Source organism: Poecilia formosa, unplaced genomic scaffold (assembly GCF_000485575.1).
Source record: "Poecilia formosa unplaced genomic scaffold, Poecilia_formosa-5.1.2 Scaffold191, whole genome shotgun sequence".
Lineage (NCBI taxonomy): Eukaryota > Metazoa > Chordata > Actinopteri > Cyprinodontiformes > Poeciliidae > Poecilia > Poecilia formosa.
In genome coordinates, this window is record NW_006800130.1 from 658,505 (window position 1) to 676,065 (window position 17,561).

At 39.6% G+C, this 17,561-nt stretch overlaps 1 protein-coding gene across 1 annotated transcript in view; it reads left to right on the top strand.

Moving 5' to 3' along the window:
- Window positions 1-17,561, top strand: part of slco3a1a (solute carrier organic anion transporter family member 3A1a) — a 36,673-nt gene continuing 19,112 nt past the window's right edge. Inside the window, exons 1-2 of the mRNA XM_007566409.2 lie at window positions 1-704; window positions 7,185-7,635. Of these exons, the coding sequence (XP_007566471.1) occupies window positions 543-704; window positions 7,185-7,635 (613 nt within the window). The 5' untranslated portion in view covers window positions 1-542. The remainder of the gene's footprint in view (window positions 705-7,184; window positions 7,636-17,561) is intronic.

Genomic DNA, 17,561 nt, shown 5'->3' on the forward strand with positions numbered 1-17,561 from the left:
GAGCAGAGCTGAAGATGCTCCACAGCGCCCCTAGCGCAGGGTTAGTGCTACAGACAGACTGAGGGAGGAGAACAGAGACAGGAGGTAGGGGAGCAGACGCTCAGCAGCCGCTGCGGGTGAATGTCCCCGTCAGTCCTCCGCTGCCGGAGTTAGGAGAACCTTCTCCGCCCGCTACAACCCACAAAACTCTGCGGCCCAAGCATGCGACGTGACGGAGGTTTTTATGCCGGCGGTTCACTAGTGCCTTCGGAAAGCTCTCATGTTTCTGCGCGGTGTCGACGAGGTAGCAATGTTTAGCCGCGGAGCAGCGACGGAGCCCCGCGGAGTTTGGATCTGCGCTCCCCAAGCTTGTCAGATGAAAGCCTTACAATTTGTTGACTTAACGAGACGCGGCGCCAAGTAGAAACCCTCGGATGTAGCCTCCACGGGTGGAAGACAAAAACGAAACCCTGAAGCTGCCGGTCGGTGTCTTCCTCCGGTGAACATCCTCCACCTCTTCCTCCTCCCCCGGCGAGAGTCTCGGGGAGTCCTAGGCGGCGGGGATGCAGGTGAAGAAGCACCGGGACCCGGGGAGCAGCAGTGGCGGCGACATGCTGGAAAGCGACGCTCTCCGCAAAAACTCATCATGCTTCTCCAACATCAAGATTTTCCTCATATCGGAGTGCGCTCTCATGTTGGCACAGGGCACAGTGGGAGCGTACCTGGTGAGTACCGCACAGCCGGGGCAGCCAGGAGTCTGTCCTGTTACTGTACAGTACAGTGAAAGGCTGCAGCTGCAGATTTCCTGCTCCACTCTGGGCTTTTCTGAAGGGTTGCAGTGACAGAACCCAGAAACCGGCCGCAGGACAGAGGTTTGGCTTCTGGTTCTTGTCACGTGGGTAAAGAAAAACAAAAAAAAAAAATAATAATTTACAGTACTGATATTAGGCCAATTAGTTCAGAACAAAAACACCAATTGGCTTAATTGACCAAAAATGTCATTCAAGGTCAAGACCCCAATCCTCCTTGTTCCTTCTTCCAATCTTCCACACGTGCTAACTCTTTCGTTTTCACATTTACTCACACTGATTACAGATAAACGTATTGTCCTGTCTCTCTCTGCATGATGCCAGTTGAATTAAAATGTCAAAAAAAAGAGAAGAAAAGAAACACAAAGGCATGCTGAAAGTTCTTATTTTTTGGAATTGGTGGAAGAAAAACTCCCTAAAGTGCTCCACATTATTGATCAAAGCATCTCGGATGAGATTGGCAGCCTCTGGCAGCCGCTGTGAACGTTTAGGCTCAACATTAGCAATGTTTATTCTCTGAGGAAAGGCAGCGATGTCTCTGGTTGCTACTAATTAATACACCCAAACCCAAAATGCCTCAGCCATATTTGGACTGGAACGTCTTATCTTCTCTGTAAGTGGACCTGCTGAGCATCTTGGATCTTGAGGATGGTGGTGACACACTGTGATAACTCTGACAGCAAGAAGGAGAGCGAATCCTCCTTTGCTTCTCAGATGGAGCAGGACTGGCGGCTGTTTTTTTTATTTTTTTATTTTTTATGGCACATTAGTTCTGGACACCTGTTCAAACAGTGAATAGACTGTAAAACTATAGCAGACAGTGAGATATGCAGTCACCTCATTGGATAAACACAAGTGCTTTTAATTTCCATGAAGTCTCCTTTCCATGTACAGGACATTGGGTACCTGGCAAGATGTCAAGCTGAAAAGCTGGTGTTGACTTAAATGTTCAACCATGGCATCTCTGATTGGATCATTGTGCTTAGAGTAAGAGAGTTTGCTGGCACCAGAGAGGGAAAGTTCAACGTTTATGGCTCCTTGCCTTCCTGTGAGCTCCTAAAGACAACCAGCATCGTCCTAAGTATCCCGATATAGCAGCTTGAGTGCGACAGTGAAACAAAACAGACAAAAAGCAAAGAGTTAGACTGCTGTTTTTGAGCTTTTTTATATAAAAAAAAATAAATAATTGAAAGTAAGCTAGCAACCGACTCCTGTTAATTTAGATTGCAAGTAGTGAATCCTTTTGAGTTAGTAAACAAATTATGTTGGCCAAACCAATGATAACACATATTACAAGTATCTGACACCATTAATACCGTTTCATTCCTGATCACCTCTACACCAAAGCATATCATTTCATTCTGCGCACGGCCACTTCATCTTTGTCAATTCCTCTTTTTTTTTTTTGCAGGTGTTTTCTTAAAATATTGAAGTAAGTGGTATAAGAGAGTACCGACATTTGAATGTATACTTTATTTTTAATTATTTATTCTAAAAAGTAAGCGTTGCATTTAACCTTATTTCCATTAATTTTTGTTCTGGTGCTTGTTTGGACCAATTGACTGATTAGTCAAGATGACAAAGTAGATCCAGAATAACTCAAAACTACCCCGTCTTAGGTGATAATAATTTTATCATTATTAAAATAACCAATGTTTCTTACATTAGATTGAGTAAATGATAGAAAATTACTTTAATTTGTATGTACTGAGATATATAATTTCTCCACGGCATGGTTGTTATTTAACATCTAATTACTGACCCTTTCGCACCTGAAGAAGTTGTGTGCAAAACAACTTGAACTACAGATCCATAATGGTGACGAGGACAAAAGATGTGCAGTCATGAAGATGACTGTCCTCATATTGGTGAAAATTGTGCAGTACAGTCTGTAGCGAACCTCATGTTCACTGACTAACTTTGTTTTGAGTTTAGTAAAAAAAAAAAAAAAAAAAAAAAAATCTGATAAAGGTTAGGGAAATTCTATTTTCGGACGGACTTATAATAACTACCTTTATCAAGAAATCAGCAGCACATTTAGTGTTTTTCAGTCAACGTTTCAGACATTTATTTGCTGAATTAACGCAAAGATTCCACAGAAAAACTTCTTAGAAAGCACTCAGAATTTGCACGTCCGCTCGCTTGAAAACATATAATTAATATCAAGTCAGTAAAAGAAAAAAAAACTTTATCAGTGCATGTATGAATAAGTCATTTTGATTTTATGCATTATCAATTTCAATTATTGAGTGAGAAAAGCTCGGGTGCATTAAAAATGTTTGCAGCAATATGACAGCATCTTATCTTCAGTCAATTACAGGCAGAAATTTATATAGTCGACTAAAATATAATTAGAAATGAGGACGTTTTAAACGGATCTAGATAATGGACATTAGCCAACACTAACAAACAAAGTGTTGTTGAATAGAACATTAAAATTCATATAAACTGACTGGGGATGTTGAGGAACTCATCTGTAGAGTCTAACAAGAGCTTATCGGTACATTCAACATTTTACATAGATTTAAGACAAGATCTGAGCTTAAACATTTGTGATAATTCATTTTGCATTTTTATAAAACTAAACTAAAACAGAAACAACACCGCACTTCTCAACAAAACTTCTGCTTCAATGAGAAATATTGTGTTCTTCTTTTTTTTTTTTTTTAAAGACATGAAGATCTTGTAACACCCACAGTGTTTACGCCTAACTTTGATTAAAATAAAATTTCTGATCTCGGTTCATTTAGTTAAATGCAGTTTCTTTATAATACTTAAAATTACTATGCGGTGCTAAATTCTCTCTATGACTCATGTCCAGACGTAGCTGCTGAGAATCTCTGGTGTGTTGGGCGTAGCTGCACCTCTGTGACGACAGTCAGATCTGACACTTAAGAGCTCAAGTTGGAAAGCCAAACTAACACCTGGACCTCAACTGTTATGTCCTCAGTGACGTGTCACACCGAGGCAGCCTTCAACCCACTGAGCGCTGAAAGGGGATGTGGAAGCCATTCACTGTCTAACAAAACCGTGTTTATCATTTCCAGCTATCCACTACTCTGCCATTGTCAGCTTATTTGTTATGTTAGTTTGTATTGGGTATATTGGATAATCATGTCGATTGGTTCTCTAGGCTAGGGAGTAAATATTTAGGTTTGAGATAATGAGGACATAAATAAAAAAAATAAAAAATACAACACCACACCTCAGTAATCTATTACTGCGACTAGCCTCTGGGCTTTTTTTTTTTTATCAGTTCAGCTGTTAACAGAGTTCTTGACAACAGGTAATAATAACAAAGCTGTAAATGTAAAAAAAAAAAAAAAAAAAAAAAAAAAAAAACCTAAATGGACAATTGGTTGTACTTATGAGTTCAGTCAAAATTATTTTTTATATGTAAACAACACTATTTGTGTTTTATTTTTTCGAGCGTATTCAAAGGATTATTGTTCTTTTTACTTGTGTGCTCGTGCTAACGAATGCTCATAACTAATTCTTAACCTGATTGTTCTCTGCCGTTGGAGTAAAGGAAACCAACAGTCAGTAAGTTCCACCTCATAAAACAGAGAGGAAATTATTCTAAATAGTCTCAGCTCCAGTTAAACACAGCTGCTCAACCATTGCAAATAGCATCATTTTAGCATCTCTGCCTTAGAGCTAAAACATAATGCCATACAGGGGATGTCAGCTGCAGGAGGCCTTGTTTTCTTTATGTATATTAAGCCCATTCCGGTGAATTCTGAAAAAAAAAAAAACGTCTCTAAAGGGGAAAGTGCCTTGTTTTTCGGATGAGACATGCTGCTCAGTGTTACAAAGTTTACTTGTTGCTGTGCAGCAGATTAAACATTTCCACTGTAATCTGCGCAAAACATGGCTGGGACCACTGACGGAATGGTTTCCATTTGCTTACTTTTTCCTGTATAACTTCATGGTGGTTTAACTCCTCCTGGAAACCTGCCTATTGAGGTCAGAGCTGAAGAGACGAACATGTTGAACCTATCGTACTCGGAACGGGTTTTCCTGCATAGCTAGACTCGCATTTACTCAGATCTTCCATAGCAACTACGGCTCTAATTGGATTTTTTATGTTTTTTTTCTTTCCAAACGTGGGATGAGACACGACGGGAGGAGCCAGTCCTGCTTGTTCTGTTTACTTTAATTTATGACAAATAGCCACCCAAGGGGCCAAAGTTTTCCATTCCCTAAATTCAGTGGAAGACTCTGGACGCTCCCTACAGTCATTCTCTGTTTGCTTTGAACTTCTGGGAGGGGCATGCTGCACTTAGACTGAGAGCAGCTGCAACACTGACCTGTATGCATCACTTGTTACACCTGCACATCAAAGAAGAAAAAATATTTTTAACTCCTATTAAAATAAAAAAACAAGCCTTACTGAATTATTTGTGGTAGTCGTATCACCTGCCGATCTTTTCTGCCTTCAGTAGTGGGCCAGCTGTCATGCTTCTGCAGTTTTAAATCTTTGCTTTGTTTACCTAAGACCCTCGGCCTGTATCATTATGTAACAAGACAAACAGCCTTCACATTCCACAGGACTTAGTTAAAACGTTTACTGTTATTTTTAGATGCTGTCTGTTGCCTATATAAGTAGCTGAAATGCTCAGCTGGACACAGAACTGCTAATGTAAGAGTTTATTTCACAGTGTTCTTCAGACAAGAATTTGGCATTTAACGTGAAACAGAACCCCTGTTTTTTTTTTTAGATGTAGTGTTTGATCCGTTTCCAATAAGGCTTGATATGAAGCATAATAAGATACTGAATTTTAAGTCAACTGTATAGGGATGTCAAGTGGTGTAGCGGTCGAACAGTTACTCCATGTACTCGATGCGGCGGTCCTTTGTTCGATTCCTGACTTTGAGATCTTTGCTGCATTTCTTCTACTCTGCCCATTTGCTCTCTGGTAACTGTCAATAAAGGCCACAAGTGCCAAAAAACATTTTTTAAATTGATATATGATCCAAGATCAACTGTGTTTTTTTGTTTTTTGTTTTTATTTTTTTTGCTTGCTTTTTTGTTTTTGTTTTTGTTTTTCACTTCCAGATGAAAAATTATGTTAAAATGAAAAATGACAGGGTTGTGATTTCTTGCTGTTATCATTCACAAAAAAAATTTTTTTAGTCTGCTTGTTAGATTTCCAGGAAATATACCAAAATGTTTTGCTGTTGAGTTTTGTGGGAAAGTAAAAAAAAAAGTAATGAACGTAACGGAACTAGTCAGTATCTGTCACATCTCCTGATGCTGAAGTAGCACTCGATTGCCGTTTTAGATCATAGTTGTACCAGAAATCTGTTACTCAGATAAACATGTTGTGAGTCGACATAAATAATCTGTCCTGTTATCTTTGGAACAAACACTAAACAGGAATGGACGAAGGGGACAGTTGACTTTGCGCCCCATTAGCTGAAATAACTGTACTGTGCTCCTAACTGGAGGTCTTTCATCTATTTCATCCAGTACATTTGTTTACAATCCCTTCATTCTGTCTCAGCCTAGTTACACTTGTAAACACAAAAAGCAGATTTTTGGGGTGTACCTTAAAGATCAACTCTGCTATGACAAGCCCCGTGGTGTTTATTATATTTGCATGGATCAATAAAAAATATCTGTTAAAATAGGAATGATGTCTCTAAACATTAGGATGCCATATAAAAATAATTTCTCAGTTAAACACCTGTGCAGTATTCTTCTTGTCTCACATTATAACTTAAAAATGACTGCGTGCCACTCTGGATGTTGGCTGCTCAGTCAGCTACTCGGTTAGCTCACTCTAACTGGTTTCTGGCTTTCTGATTAGTAGTGGAGTATTTGTAGGCGCTGGTCATTTTGTCATCTGAGTGAAGCAGTGAAAGAAAAAGTTGATTGAAAAATACCAAACAAATGTATCATGTACAGATTTATGTATCATAGCCATATGTTGTATGTTCTGATATAGGTGAAGAGAAGTGAGGTTTAAATGCTGAGTTAGATCTCTCCTTTGAGTTTACAGAAACACTGGTGTTAAAAAGTTCAATCAAATGTAAAGATAGGTTAGCATTAGAGCTGTAATCAAAGCCGGGATTAGCTTCTTGCTGCTTTGTTAAATGTTAAAGAAGTAAAAGTGGAATTCCCCTAAATTTTCAACATTTAAAAACATGCTGGGATGGCTTTACTGACACTGTTGCAAACAACAAATCTGCTGCTTTTTTTTTGTTTTGTTTTTTTATTCTTCCTTCTTCCTGTTCCTGATAAGTTTCTACTTGGTTTTAAACTGGGGTGTGGATGACAGTTGGTGAAAGACAGGAACTGGTGGTGAAAGTAAATGAGTAGAACAGAGGTCCAACCTCTTTATTAGAATAAATTTGATTCCCTGTCCTCAGATTTGTCGTTTTGTCTTTCAGGTGAGTGTGCTGACCACCCTGGAACGACGGTTCAACCTGCAAAGCGCCGACGTTGGAGTGATAGCCAGCAGCTTCGAAATCGGCAATTTGGCACTGATTCTGTTCGTAAGCTATTTTGGGGCCAAAGCACACCGGCCCCGTCTGATTGGCTGCGGGGGCATAGTGATGGCCTTGGGAGCTCTCCTCTCAGCTCTTCCTGAATTCTTGACAAATCAGTATGAGATAGAGAAAATTCACAGGACCAACTTGGGTCGGGATGTTTGTTCCAATACTAACTCTAGTGAGTCTCAAGATGAGATTCTCTGCTCCAACAAAGCCAACACCAACATGATGTACCTGCTGCTCATCGGGGCTCAGGTCCTGCTGGGGATTGGGGCCACTCCGGTGCAGCCCCTTGGAGTTTCCTACATCGATGATCACGTGAAGAAGAAAGATTCCTCACTCTATATAGGTGAGAAACTGTTTCATCCTATTAAAAGAACCACAGAGATTCAAAGTCGTTTTGCCATTTCAAAATATATAATCTGGCTCGGGTAAACTAACGTGCAGAAAAACAGCATAATTATCACTGCAAAAGTTAAAAATAGCAATCCGGAATTTCTCAAACACAGCCACTGTGGCTGTTTGGTCACCGCTATCAGACGCAATTTCTGCACAGCTTCAGTCAAGCAGGGACACCTGCAAGCTCTTCCTTTGTGGCAAGTCTGGGCCTGTTGATGCTTGTGCCAGGTGAGCATTTCTCTGAGCTTTTAATCTCCATTACAGCCATTTAAGAGGCGAGGAGGCAAAAAAAGGGGGGGGGGCTACTTTGTCCGATCCTCTCTTAAAGGGAAGATGCTGCTGATGTCAATTTTCAAGGTGCTTTTCAAAGTGCTTCCTGTGCAACATTCAGATTACACAATGCTGGGTTTTTTAATACTTTTGTGGTTATGTAGGTATTTTTCAATATTGGTATCGTCAAGGCATTTTGACTACTTTGCCCAGTGCACAAGGGATAGAACCACAAACTAAAAAATCTATCTTACTGGAATACTTGTGAAACTGAAGGGTTTAGATATGAATTATTGTCTATATACAGTATATATATATAAATCTGACAGTTTCCAGATGTATCTAGATCTTTTAACTCTTACACACCTAGATAAAATACAATACAGTCCATTGTAAACCATCACAAGTTCCCCTTGTCAGATTCAAACATAGATATTCTGGGAAGGTCTTGTAAGGTTTTTGTAGACAACACAGTGTTATAAAGATCAAGGAACGCAAGTGCAGAAAAGGTTTGAAAGTTTTGAACATTGCAGTCAGCACTGGTCATGATATCATTCCAACCTAACAAAACTACAAACCTACCAAGACGTGACCATGAGCCTGTCCTGATAGACAGAGAAGTGACAGAGGAGTAACTCTAGAGGAACTAAAGAGATCTACACCGACTGTTCCCCTTCACATACACTCAGAGCCACAGTGGAATGGCTTAGGTTGAAGCATATTCATATGCTTGAATGGCCCAGTCAAACTCCTGACTTTAATCTAATAAAAGAAAATTGATGAGACTTGAAAACTGCTGTTCAAAGATCAGATCCAATCAATTAGGGAGACATTTGTTGTATTTTCCTTTTCTTTCACTCCACAAATATTAACTTACTTTTGTGTTGTTCTGTCTAATCAGTCCCTCTGAAATACATCGAAGTTTGTGTTTTAGCAAGGCACCGTATTATGTTTACTACATCCATCATAAGCCTTGTAAATGTTTTTCGTTAAACCACACAACCCTAGAATGTTGATGTTCTGATAGTGCCAATGATTTACTGTCCGGACTGTCGCGTCCACCTGTGATGGAGTAGGTGTGTGTGAACAGTGCGGGATGTTTGCTATCGGTGTTGAGCAGAGACAGTGAGCGCTGGCACACACCCTTCCTGATCCGTTCTACAGCTGCCTTTTGTCACCCAGATGCAGATGTCACCTGTAAACAATGGCAGATCTGTACTCTGTTATCTAAAGCCTGGAGCAGATTAACCTAATTGCCCGTCTTTGTGTTGTTGTTTTTTTTTGTACCAAATATGAGGTGTTTTTCTAGAACAACGAGTCCACATTCGAAACCACACCGATCCTTCAAACAGCACAGCGGAAGGCTTTGACTTTTTTTGTACCATGGTTTTGTGGCTTAACAGTTTTATGTTTGGATGTGGGCTGTAGGTGATTAAAGTTTGGCAGGCATAAGTGGGGAGAGATTTGGGTCTGGCTCCTCTGATAAGCTGCAGGGAGAGTTGGAGGGGGAAAAAACAAGCGGTGAACTGTGAGGAACAATGTGGTATTGAGTCTTGCTCAGCTGATCGTCCTAATCCTTCTGCTGCAGGCCTGTCATGTGCCTCTGACTGCATGAATGGTGCAGATTGTCTGAACTTATGAGAGATTCTCTTTCATATGCAATTGATGTGTTCTGATTGTTGACCTTTTGCCATGGCTAAATATTTACATATTTCTTGCAAATTTTGCTTTGGGCTTGGCTTCATTTTTCATGTGACACACAGCCAGGCGGCAAAAAGTCATCCCAACCTACGACCTATAAGAGTTTGTGTTGGAAATGTGGTCAGAAAATGTCTAGCGGTCTGGAAAAGCTGTCAAACAGAAATTATAGACATTAACACCTTTCAAGCCGAACACTTCACCCTAAACTACATCTGTTACAAAAGTAGTAGACAGCATGAGTAATTTCCTCTGTTATCATTGAACATTTGCATCAACATGCTTTGGCCCATGTAGATTTCTCCACTTCGCCATATGCTATCCAAAAAAAATGGGCATTTCTTAAAACTGCATCTCATCTCACTTTCAGTGCTTCCATTTCAAAGAGGTTGGTGCTTCTAGCTTCTAATAACTATATGTCCAAAATATGTGAAACAAATAAGTACAACACAACCACAAGTTTCCTGAGAGATAAAAGTTTTAAACAGCAGTACTCGACACCATACTGGTTGCTATGACGATTTGGCCCACAATTAGACGGAAGTTCAAAGGAAGGCTTTCTTAACGTCAAAGGTTGGAGATCTGACAAATCAGCACAGAGAATTAAAAACCCTGTGTTGCCAGTTTAGTCTATCTGTAATTCACCACAAGGGAGAATGGTTACTTTGTGACAGAAAGTGTATTTAAAAAAAACAACTACATTTTCATCTAAAATGATCACGTTTCTGCACCAGTTCTGACCAGCATTGCTACTCTGATGTGCACAGACAATCACCAGCATTTAATTCTTTTCCTATTATCACAAGAACGTTTCAAAGAATGAAACACAAGGGAGTTAAAGTCAAACAAACTGTCAGCATTTGTTTAGACAAACAAAGCCTTTGGTTAGACTCTTGTATTCTATATGCAAACTTTAAAATCAAAGTCCTTCCTTTACGTTTTAAAGGAATGTTTCCAAGATCACCGTAGTAGCACAAAGCTTTAAGAATACCAAAACGAAAGATACAAAGTTCTGTCATGTTATTATATGAAAAATAGATTAATTTTGCATGTAAACACATGGTACACTTTGTCAGCATTTGTCACATTTACAAGTTTTTAAAAAGTACCTTGTTGAAGATTTACTGGACTCGGGTGTATTGGTATCAAAACAGAAACACTTGTTCATTCGTTTTTCAAGTTTCACATCATTTTTTCTCTTAATAATGAAGTTAGAAATATCACTATTACCTCTGATTGGTGATGTACGACCCCGAATGTAACGGTGGGATGCTTTTTATCTGCTGGCCATATTTACCAAACTAATTGTATTCTAAGCTAAATGTCCAGGAGAATCGTTGGTGGCTAATTGCTGTAAGTGTGCATCGGCGGTGGTTGGGGAGAGATCAGATCAGAGAATAGCAAAGCAGTCTGGCGAAGAGCCATAATTACAGAGCGGGCCAGGAATGCCAACCAGCCAGCCACGAGGTGGGCCGGAGTGGGTTGAGGCGCACATGCATACCACACAGGCTTGTGAAAAACAACTCCTCCCGAGGCCTTGGCTGCCTGTTTTTACTGCATATTCTTTAGCGAGCATGTCTCACACACTCCAGCGAGATCTGCTGTGGCTCCTCACGGGAACCTCATTATGCTTACTGTCATTGCTTGAGTGGATTTTGGACCTTCTGTTCTAGAAGTGGTACGTTTTCTTCTTTGAGGGAACCTCTGCCCTGTTGCACTTTAAAAGCAGGAGCCCACCTTCAGCGTTGTTTGGGTTTGCCTCCCACTTTTAGATGCTGACACTAAATCGCAGGATAAAAGGAAATAAATATTATTGGACATGTTGCGTCAACAGGATCTCTCTCCACTGGCCCTGCTAAGTGACCTATTACTACCCTCAGCTAATTCTGGCTCTTCCCACCAGACCCCCTGACTACATAAATACACAAGCCAGGACACACATCCCAGGTTTTAGAGCTGCACACACTGTATTGCAGAGCACAGACCTCACCCAGTTGCCTCTCTTGGTTTTAAAAGCTTTTAAAACAGCTTGGGATTCCCTCATCAAACTGTAATGTAAAGTATGTAGTGCCTGCAGCTTCAGACGTGTATGACATAAATCTATTAACACAATTTGAGGACCTCTTATGTAAAATCACACACGTTTTGTACACGTGAAAGCTTTTTGTGTGTGTGTGCATAATCAATGTAGTGTACAGAAGTGGTTAGAGGGCATATGTTTCAGTTTTCTCAACTTGTTTCTCCTCATGGAGAAAAAAATAAGAATGGGTGGTAACCCATTAAACGACCTTACATATGCTGACAAATATTCGGTGCAAATTTTAAATATTCAGCATGAAAATAGCCATAATGTTGTTACATAATGTGATTTTGAGCATCTTCATTCTGCATAGTCTCTGTTTACTTCTCTCCTACACACTGTGCTCTCATGAATTCAGCAAAACTACCCAAAAAGCTTCCATGATTTGCATATATGTATCCCTCTGCTGTCAGATGCAATAATGAAATACGGGCTTAAAGCATGCTGTCAAGTATTCAAAGTCATAAAGTCATCCTGAGAATTGTAGGAAAAAAACAACAAAGAAAAAAAACAGCTTAGCCTTAGTTTCTAAGACTTGTGTGTTAGGATATTTGGCAGCTGATATGACCTGGACAATGCTTGCAAAGAAAAAAAGCTTTATTGTTTGAATCATGTTAGTCAAAGTACAAAAAGGTCCATTCACCCGGTGGTTTGGCCAAACGCCTTGAACTTTTTTTGCATATTCTTGCTACACCTCAATGGACTTCATTTGGATTTTATGAAATAGACTAACACAAACCACTCCAGCAGTGAAACAGGGAGGTGACACTGTCACAGTTACAAAATAATTTTCCACATTCATAAGTAGACACATTCATAAGTTTCATTGAATCCATCAAGAGTGTGCAAGGGCGGTCCTAGCCTGTTTGACACCCTGGGCGAACAGCATTCAAGGCGGCCCCCACCAGTCAAAGTCGTGACATAATTCCATGTGAGAATCTGAATCAAGATTTGAAAACTGATTCACACATATTCTCTCCATCCAATCTGTCTGAACTTGAGCTATTTTGCAAAGAAGAATGAAGAAACAACTTTAGTCTCTAATGTGATAAGCTGGCAGAGAAATCATTAAAAACACTTGCAGCTGAGTATTACCAAGCGTTGATTCATTTGAGCTTAATACAAATACACGTCGCACTTTTCAGACTGAGTTAATTTTTTTAATGGAAAACAATAAATAATATATCCCTTTCATTCAGAAGTGTTGCTTTACTACATAAAATCTCAATGAAATATATTAAAATCTGAGGTTGTAACTTTACAACATGCTAACTTAAAAAGGATTGAAATAAACTGCCGTGTTTAGGCTATTTATTGTTCTCAGAAATAGAATTTACAAAAGTTGTATTTATTTGACAAAGCCTTTGCAGGTAAAAATCTGGGGTCTTTAAAGCCAGGCTTCGAGGGGCGGTCTCCTGCAACTTTTAGATGTCTTTGCTTCAACATACCTGAATCAAATGATGGAAGTTTTTTTTGCATAACTCCAGAGAACTGGCTGCATACACTTTGATTCAAGTGTGTTAGAGCAGGAACATCTAAAGCTTGCTGGACACCAGCCCTTCAGGATTCAATTTAAAGACCCCTGGTATAAATTATTCCTTGGAGGAAAAGTTGGTCCAAACATGTACTGTGTTGCTTTCAGGCCAAATGAATTTGCTGCTGTCTCTCATTACTGAGACGGGATACAGAAGGACGGGGAAACTATGTTGAACTGGTAAAACAGCATGACAGAAAACACCCGCTAGACAAGTATTTCCTGGATTTACAGATCAAACTGTTGACAGACTGAGAGAAAATTCTATGCGATTAAGCCTGGAAAGCTTCAGCCTATATTAACCGATGATAATGATATAGATTTGCACTGAATTATTTGAAAACACAGTTTATATTCAGTTCTCATCCACATTATGTAACGCATGTGTCATAAATTCACCCAAACGTTCCTTGCCTTATCCCTGAAGGGCGCTTGGCATATTGCAGCAATTTAGATAAATCTGAAATCTTTATCTGTGAAGTCACCATCCGAGCTTTGGTCCTTAAATTTTAAAAGTTAGCTTCTTTTTTTCTCACACACCTCTGCTAACTGACATGTCTTCATTAACTTCTAAACACATTTTCTCTCCAATTCAGCTGTCAGTCAAATGACTAAAGCAGTTCGCCCACTTATGGGCTGCTAAGCTGCAGGAGTGTTTTCATTGCCAAACCATCTACTTTATTTAATAAGTGCATAATGACATGGTTTATATAAAAACACACAGCCTTTATAGTTTTTGACAAACAATATAATAAGTAAGCAATTATGATTATAGCCCCCTTGCCAGGAAAAGACAACACTCTACGCAACAAGACGGCAGCAGCGAACAAATTTCCTCAAGCACTGGGGAACTGAACAATAATGGCAGGCTTCAGCTTTTTAAGACCTTATCACCTTTCACTGAAAGCAGTGTCAGAGAATTTACTGAGCAAATTCTCTGATGCGTTTCTCCATTTCTTGTTGCTCTTATCTCTGCAGCCTCAGGTTTGTCGGGAAAACCGACGCCGTCCTTGAGAGTCTTGTCAACATTCCTGCTGAAGCTCTCTGACTCCAAGCGAATGCTGCAGCAGGCCCTTAATATAAGCTACTTAAACTCGAGGCATGTTAATGTCATCTTGAAGGATTAGATCCTAAATGGGTTTTTCCGGTCCCGCCATAAGCTACATGCTGAGTTTGCCTAGCAACGGTAGTATGGGTTATCTTAAGATGATAAATGGGAATGCAGCAAATGCTCATCAAACACCCGCAGCTCTTGTGCATCGCTGTAAAGCACAGTACAGTGTGAGCTTGGTGTTTCCACCGCAGCCCTGCTGTTCTGCAAGCTGAGTGACCCAAAGGTGCTCGCGGGGAGCTGCAAGCCTGGATTGAGAGGGTAGCCTCACTCGCTCAGCTTGGTTACATTTTCCGGAAGATGTCTTAAGTGTGAGAAGGCAGGGAATATCAGCTTGTTAGAGAAAATGTTGTCGTAGAGGGGGGAACAATGCTGGTACGTACTCAAGACAGTGAGGTCATCTACACAATTCGGAGTCTTCTCATATGGTGAATAACTGTTGAAAGATTAATTAAATCTAAACACAAGGAAGTGGAATGTTGAGATCATTGTCTTATCAGTATTACTTATAAATGGAAAATTATGGTTTTGTTTGTTGTTTTTTAGCTGAGGATGTGTCAGATACATTTTAGTAGTCTGTATATTGTATAAATACAAATAAGCTGTTTGTTTTGTGTTGATATTGTGGCTCTAAATAAGTTTCGTATAGCTAGACCAAAGACAAAAATGGCAGTAAGGGTTGTAAAGGCTGCTGATCCCTGTGCTAATTTGAGAAAAGTCAATAGCGTCCAGCAGTGTTTTGCTCCTGAAATTTTTTGCCGATCTGGATACTCAAGCTTTGCTCGTCCATATGATGCGTTTTTTTGTTTCTTTGTTTGTCTGTTTTTAAGCCTTTCTAATTCTGAGGTGGAAAATGCTCCTTTTTATGTTTGCATACATTTAAGTTTTCATTCATTTTAAACAGTGCTTTAAAACGTTTGTGTGAAATTATCCAGTTCAGGTTGAATCAGTCTTAGTGTTTTCTATTTTCAGCTATGATCAAATGCAGTCAAGACCTGCTGAAAATACGTGAAATAGTCCTTTCGTTCAAAGACAATAGGAACATGTCACTCTGTCACAGTTGGTTTTGTCTGCTGCTGCTGCTGCTGCTGCTGACCGAGAATGCTACCACCCAAACAAATTAGCATTGATAGGACTTCTTCGGTTCTTTTGTGGTCGAATGTTGTCAGTAGCATATGGTCATGTGAGATAAAATACATTACAACACTGTAATCAAGCAGCCGGCTTTCATTGATGATTCAGATCATTGTGCTGTGTTTTAGTCTAAGTAGCTGCTTGCTACACTGAGCCTGCTTATTTAGTGTGACAAGTCTTTGATCCTTAGTTGGATCATCAGGACACTGAGAAAGTGTGTGAGCGCTAAATGGGTCAAACCCCTGTATGATCTGGATCATCACAGATGACAATTATGACACCCTCTGGTCATATCATCACAGCCTATTAAACTAGATGTGAAAGCTTCTGGCCTTTGCCAAGATTGTTAATAATCAGTTTTCCATCTGCTACTATCAGTGCAGGCTGAAAAGACTGAAAGATGTTGTGTTTAGCTTCCTTTTCTTTTTTTTGGCCCAAGCATGCCTTTGACTCCTTTTAGTCTTTATTGTGAATTCATGTAGCCTATGCAAACCTTACTGTGGTGCCAGACAGTCTACTTGAATCAATCTGGGTCAGGCTCTGTCACTGCTGATTAAAAAGGGGATTTTTTTTTTTATGTCATCCATTGAAGGAGGAGCCCGGGGATAAGGGTGGGAGGAAACAAATCATAAACCCAGTAGCATCAGGAAACTGTAACCACAGAAACAGACTGTTATTTGGCTGTTGCAACTGTCAAGGATACGTCCATCACTCTGCTTTTCAGATCTTCACTGTTTAAAACAAACAAGGACTTATCTAATGTGCTTGTGACCTTCCATGGATGCAACTGCTCATTAAAAAAAGCCCCTGATCTTAGCAAGTGAGCATGTGAGCAGTATTTATATATCCACCGCCAAGCCCCGGGCCTAATTGATTGGATGGTCTCTAAGAGCTTTGTGGACCTCTTGGATTACTGGCAGCATGGTCAGTACTTAACCCCCATATCAGTAATAGTATTGTGTTCAACATAGCTGTAGCTTATTAAATGGACTCTGATCAGTAGGTGATATCAGACAGACTGATATCACCTACTATCAGTCACTATATATCACCTTGGCTGTTGGAACTGTCAAGGATATCTACTACGTTTGTTATTTGTAACAAACAAAATATGTTTTTTTTTATTTTTCTCCATTGAAAAATAACAAACATATTTTATGTTTTCCAATATATAATTAAATGTTCTCTACTTGTTGAGTGTCTGCTTACAATTGTGACAATTCAGTTCCGATTTTGAAATTGAATTGAATTGAATTGACCATGTGGAGTTGGGTAATATTAAAAATATATATATTTACAATGGAATAGTATTTTGATGATCCTGCAAACTTAGCTTGACTGATTGTTAATCACATTAATTTGGGGACATTTTTGCTTAATTAGAGAATAATTCCTTCCTATTTTAATATAATGTGAATATATTCAATGTGAATTTATATTTTTTCTTCTTTTGTTATAATAATTGTTTTCCCACAAAATATATGTGATAATCATAATTTCCTGCAAAAAACTAACCAAAATAGATGAGTAAATTTCTTGGTGTTCACCTGGACAACAGACTGGACTAAAGTTGCTACAGTAAAATTTGTAATTGTAACTTCAACTGTGAAAAAAATTCAAGTAGAAAGTGTACTTTTGCAAGGCACCTCCAGCTATTGCTCTAAACCCACTAGCTATAGGTTTGTTTGTTTTGTTTTTTTTTGTTTTTTTCCCTTCAAAAACACCTATTTTCTGCTCTTCAGCACCGATTCCATTTAAAATCCATCTCCTCGGCATGTGGCACAGTTTTTGCAGCATTATATTTGAGCCAGACATGTTGGTGTACAATCAGTTGCACTTTATGAGCCCACTTCTCTCGTTTTCCTGGGAAAAGAGGGGAAAAAAACAGGCTGCTGGCATCTCTGTCCTGATAATTAGGCCAAACCACCTGCAGAGGAAGCTGTTACCAGCTGCTGTCAAACAGTCTCAAACCTCTTCCTGCTCTCCATCTTCAATGGAGCAGCTGCAGCTCTCCACCAGTGTAATGTTCTGATGCTTTAGCCTCTGCCT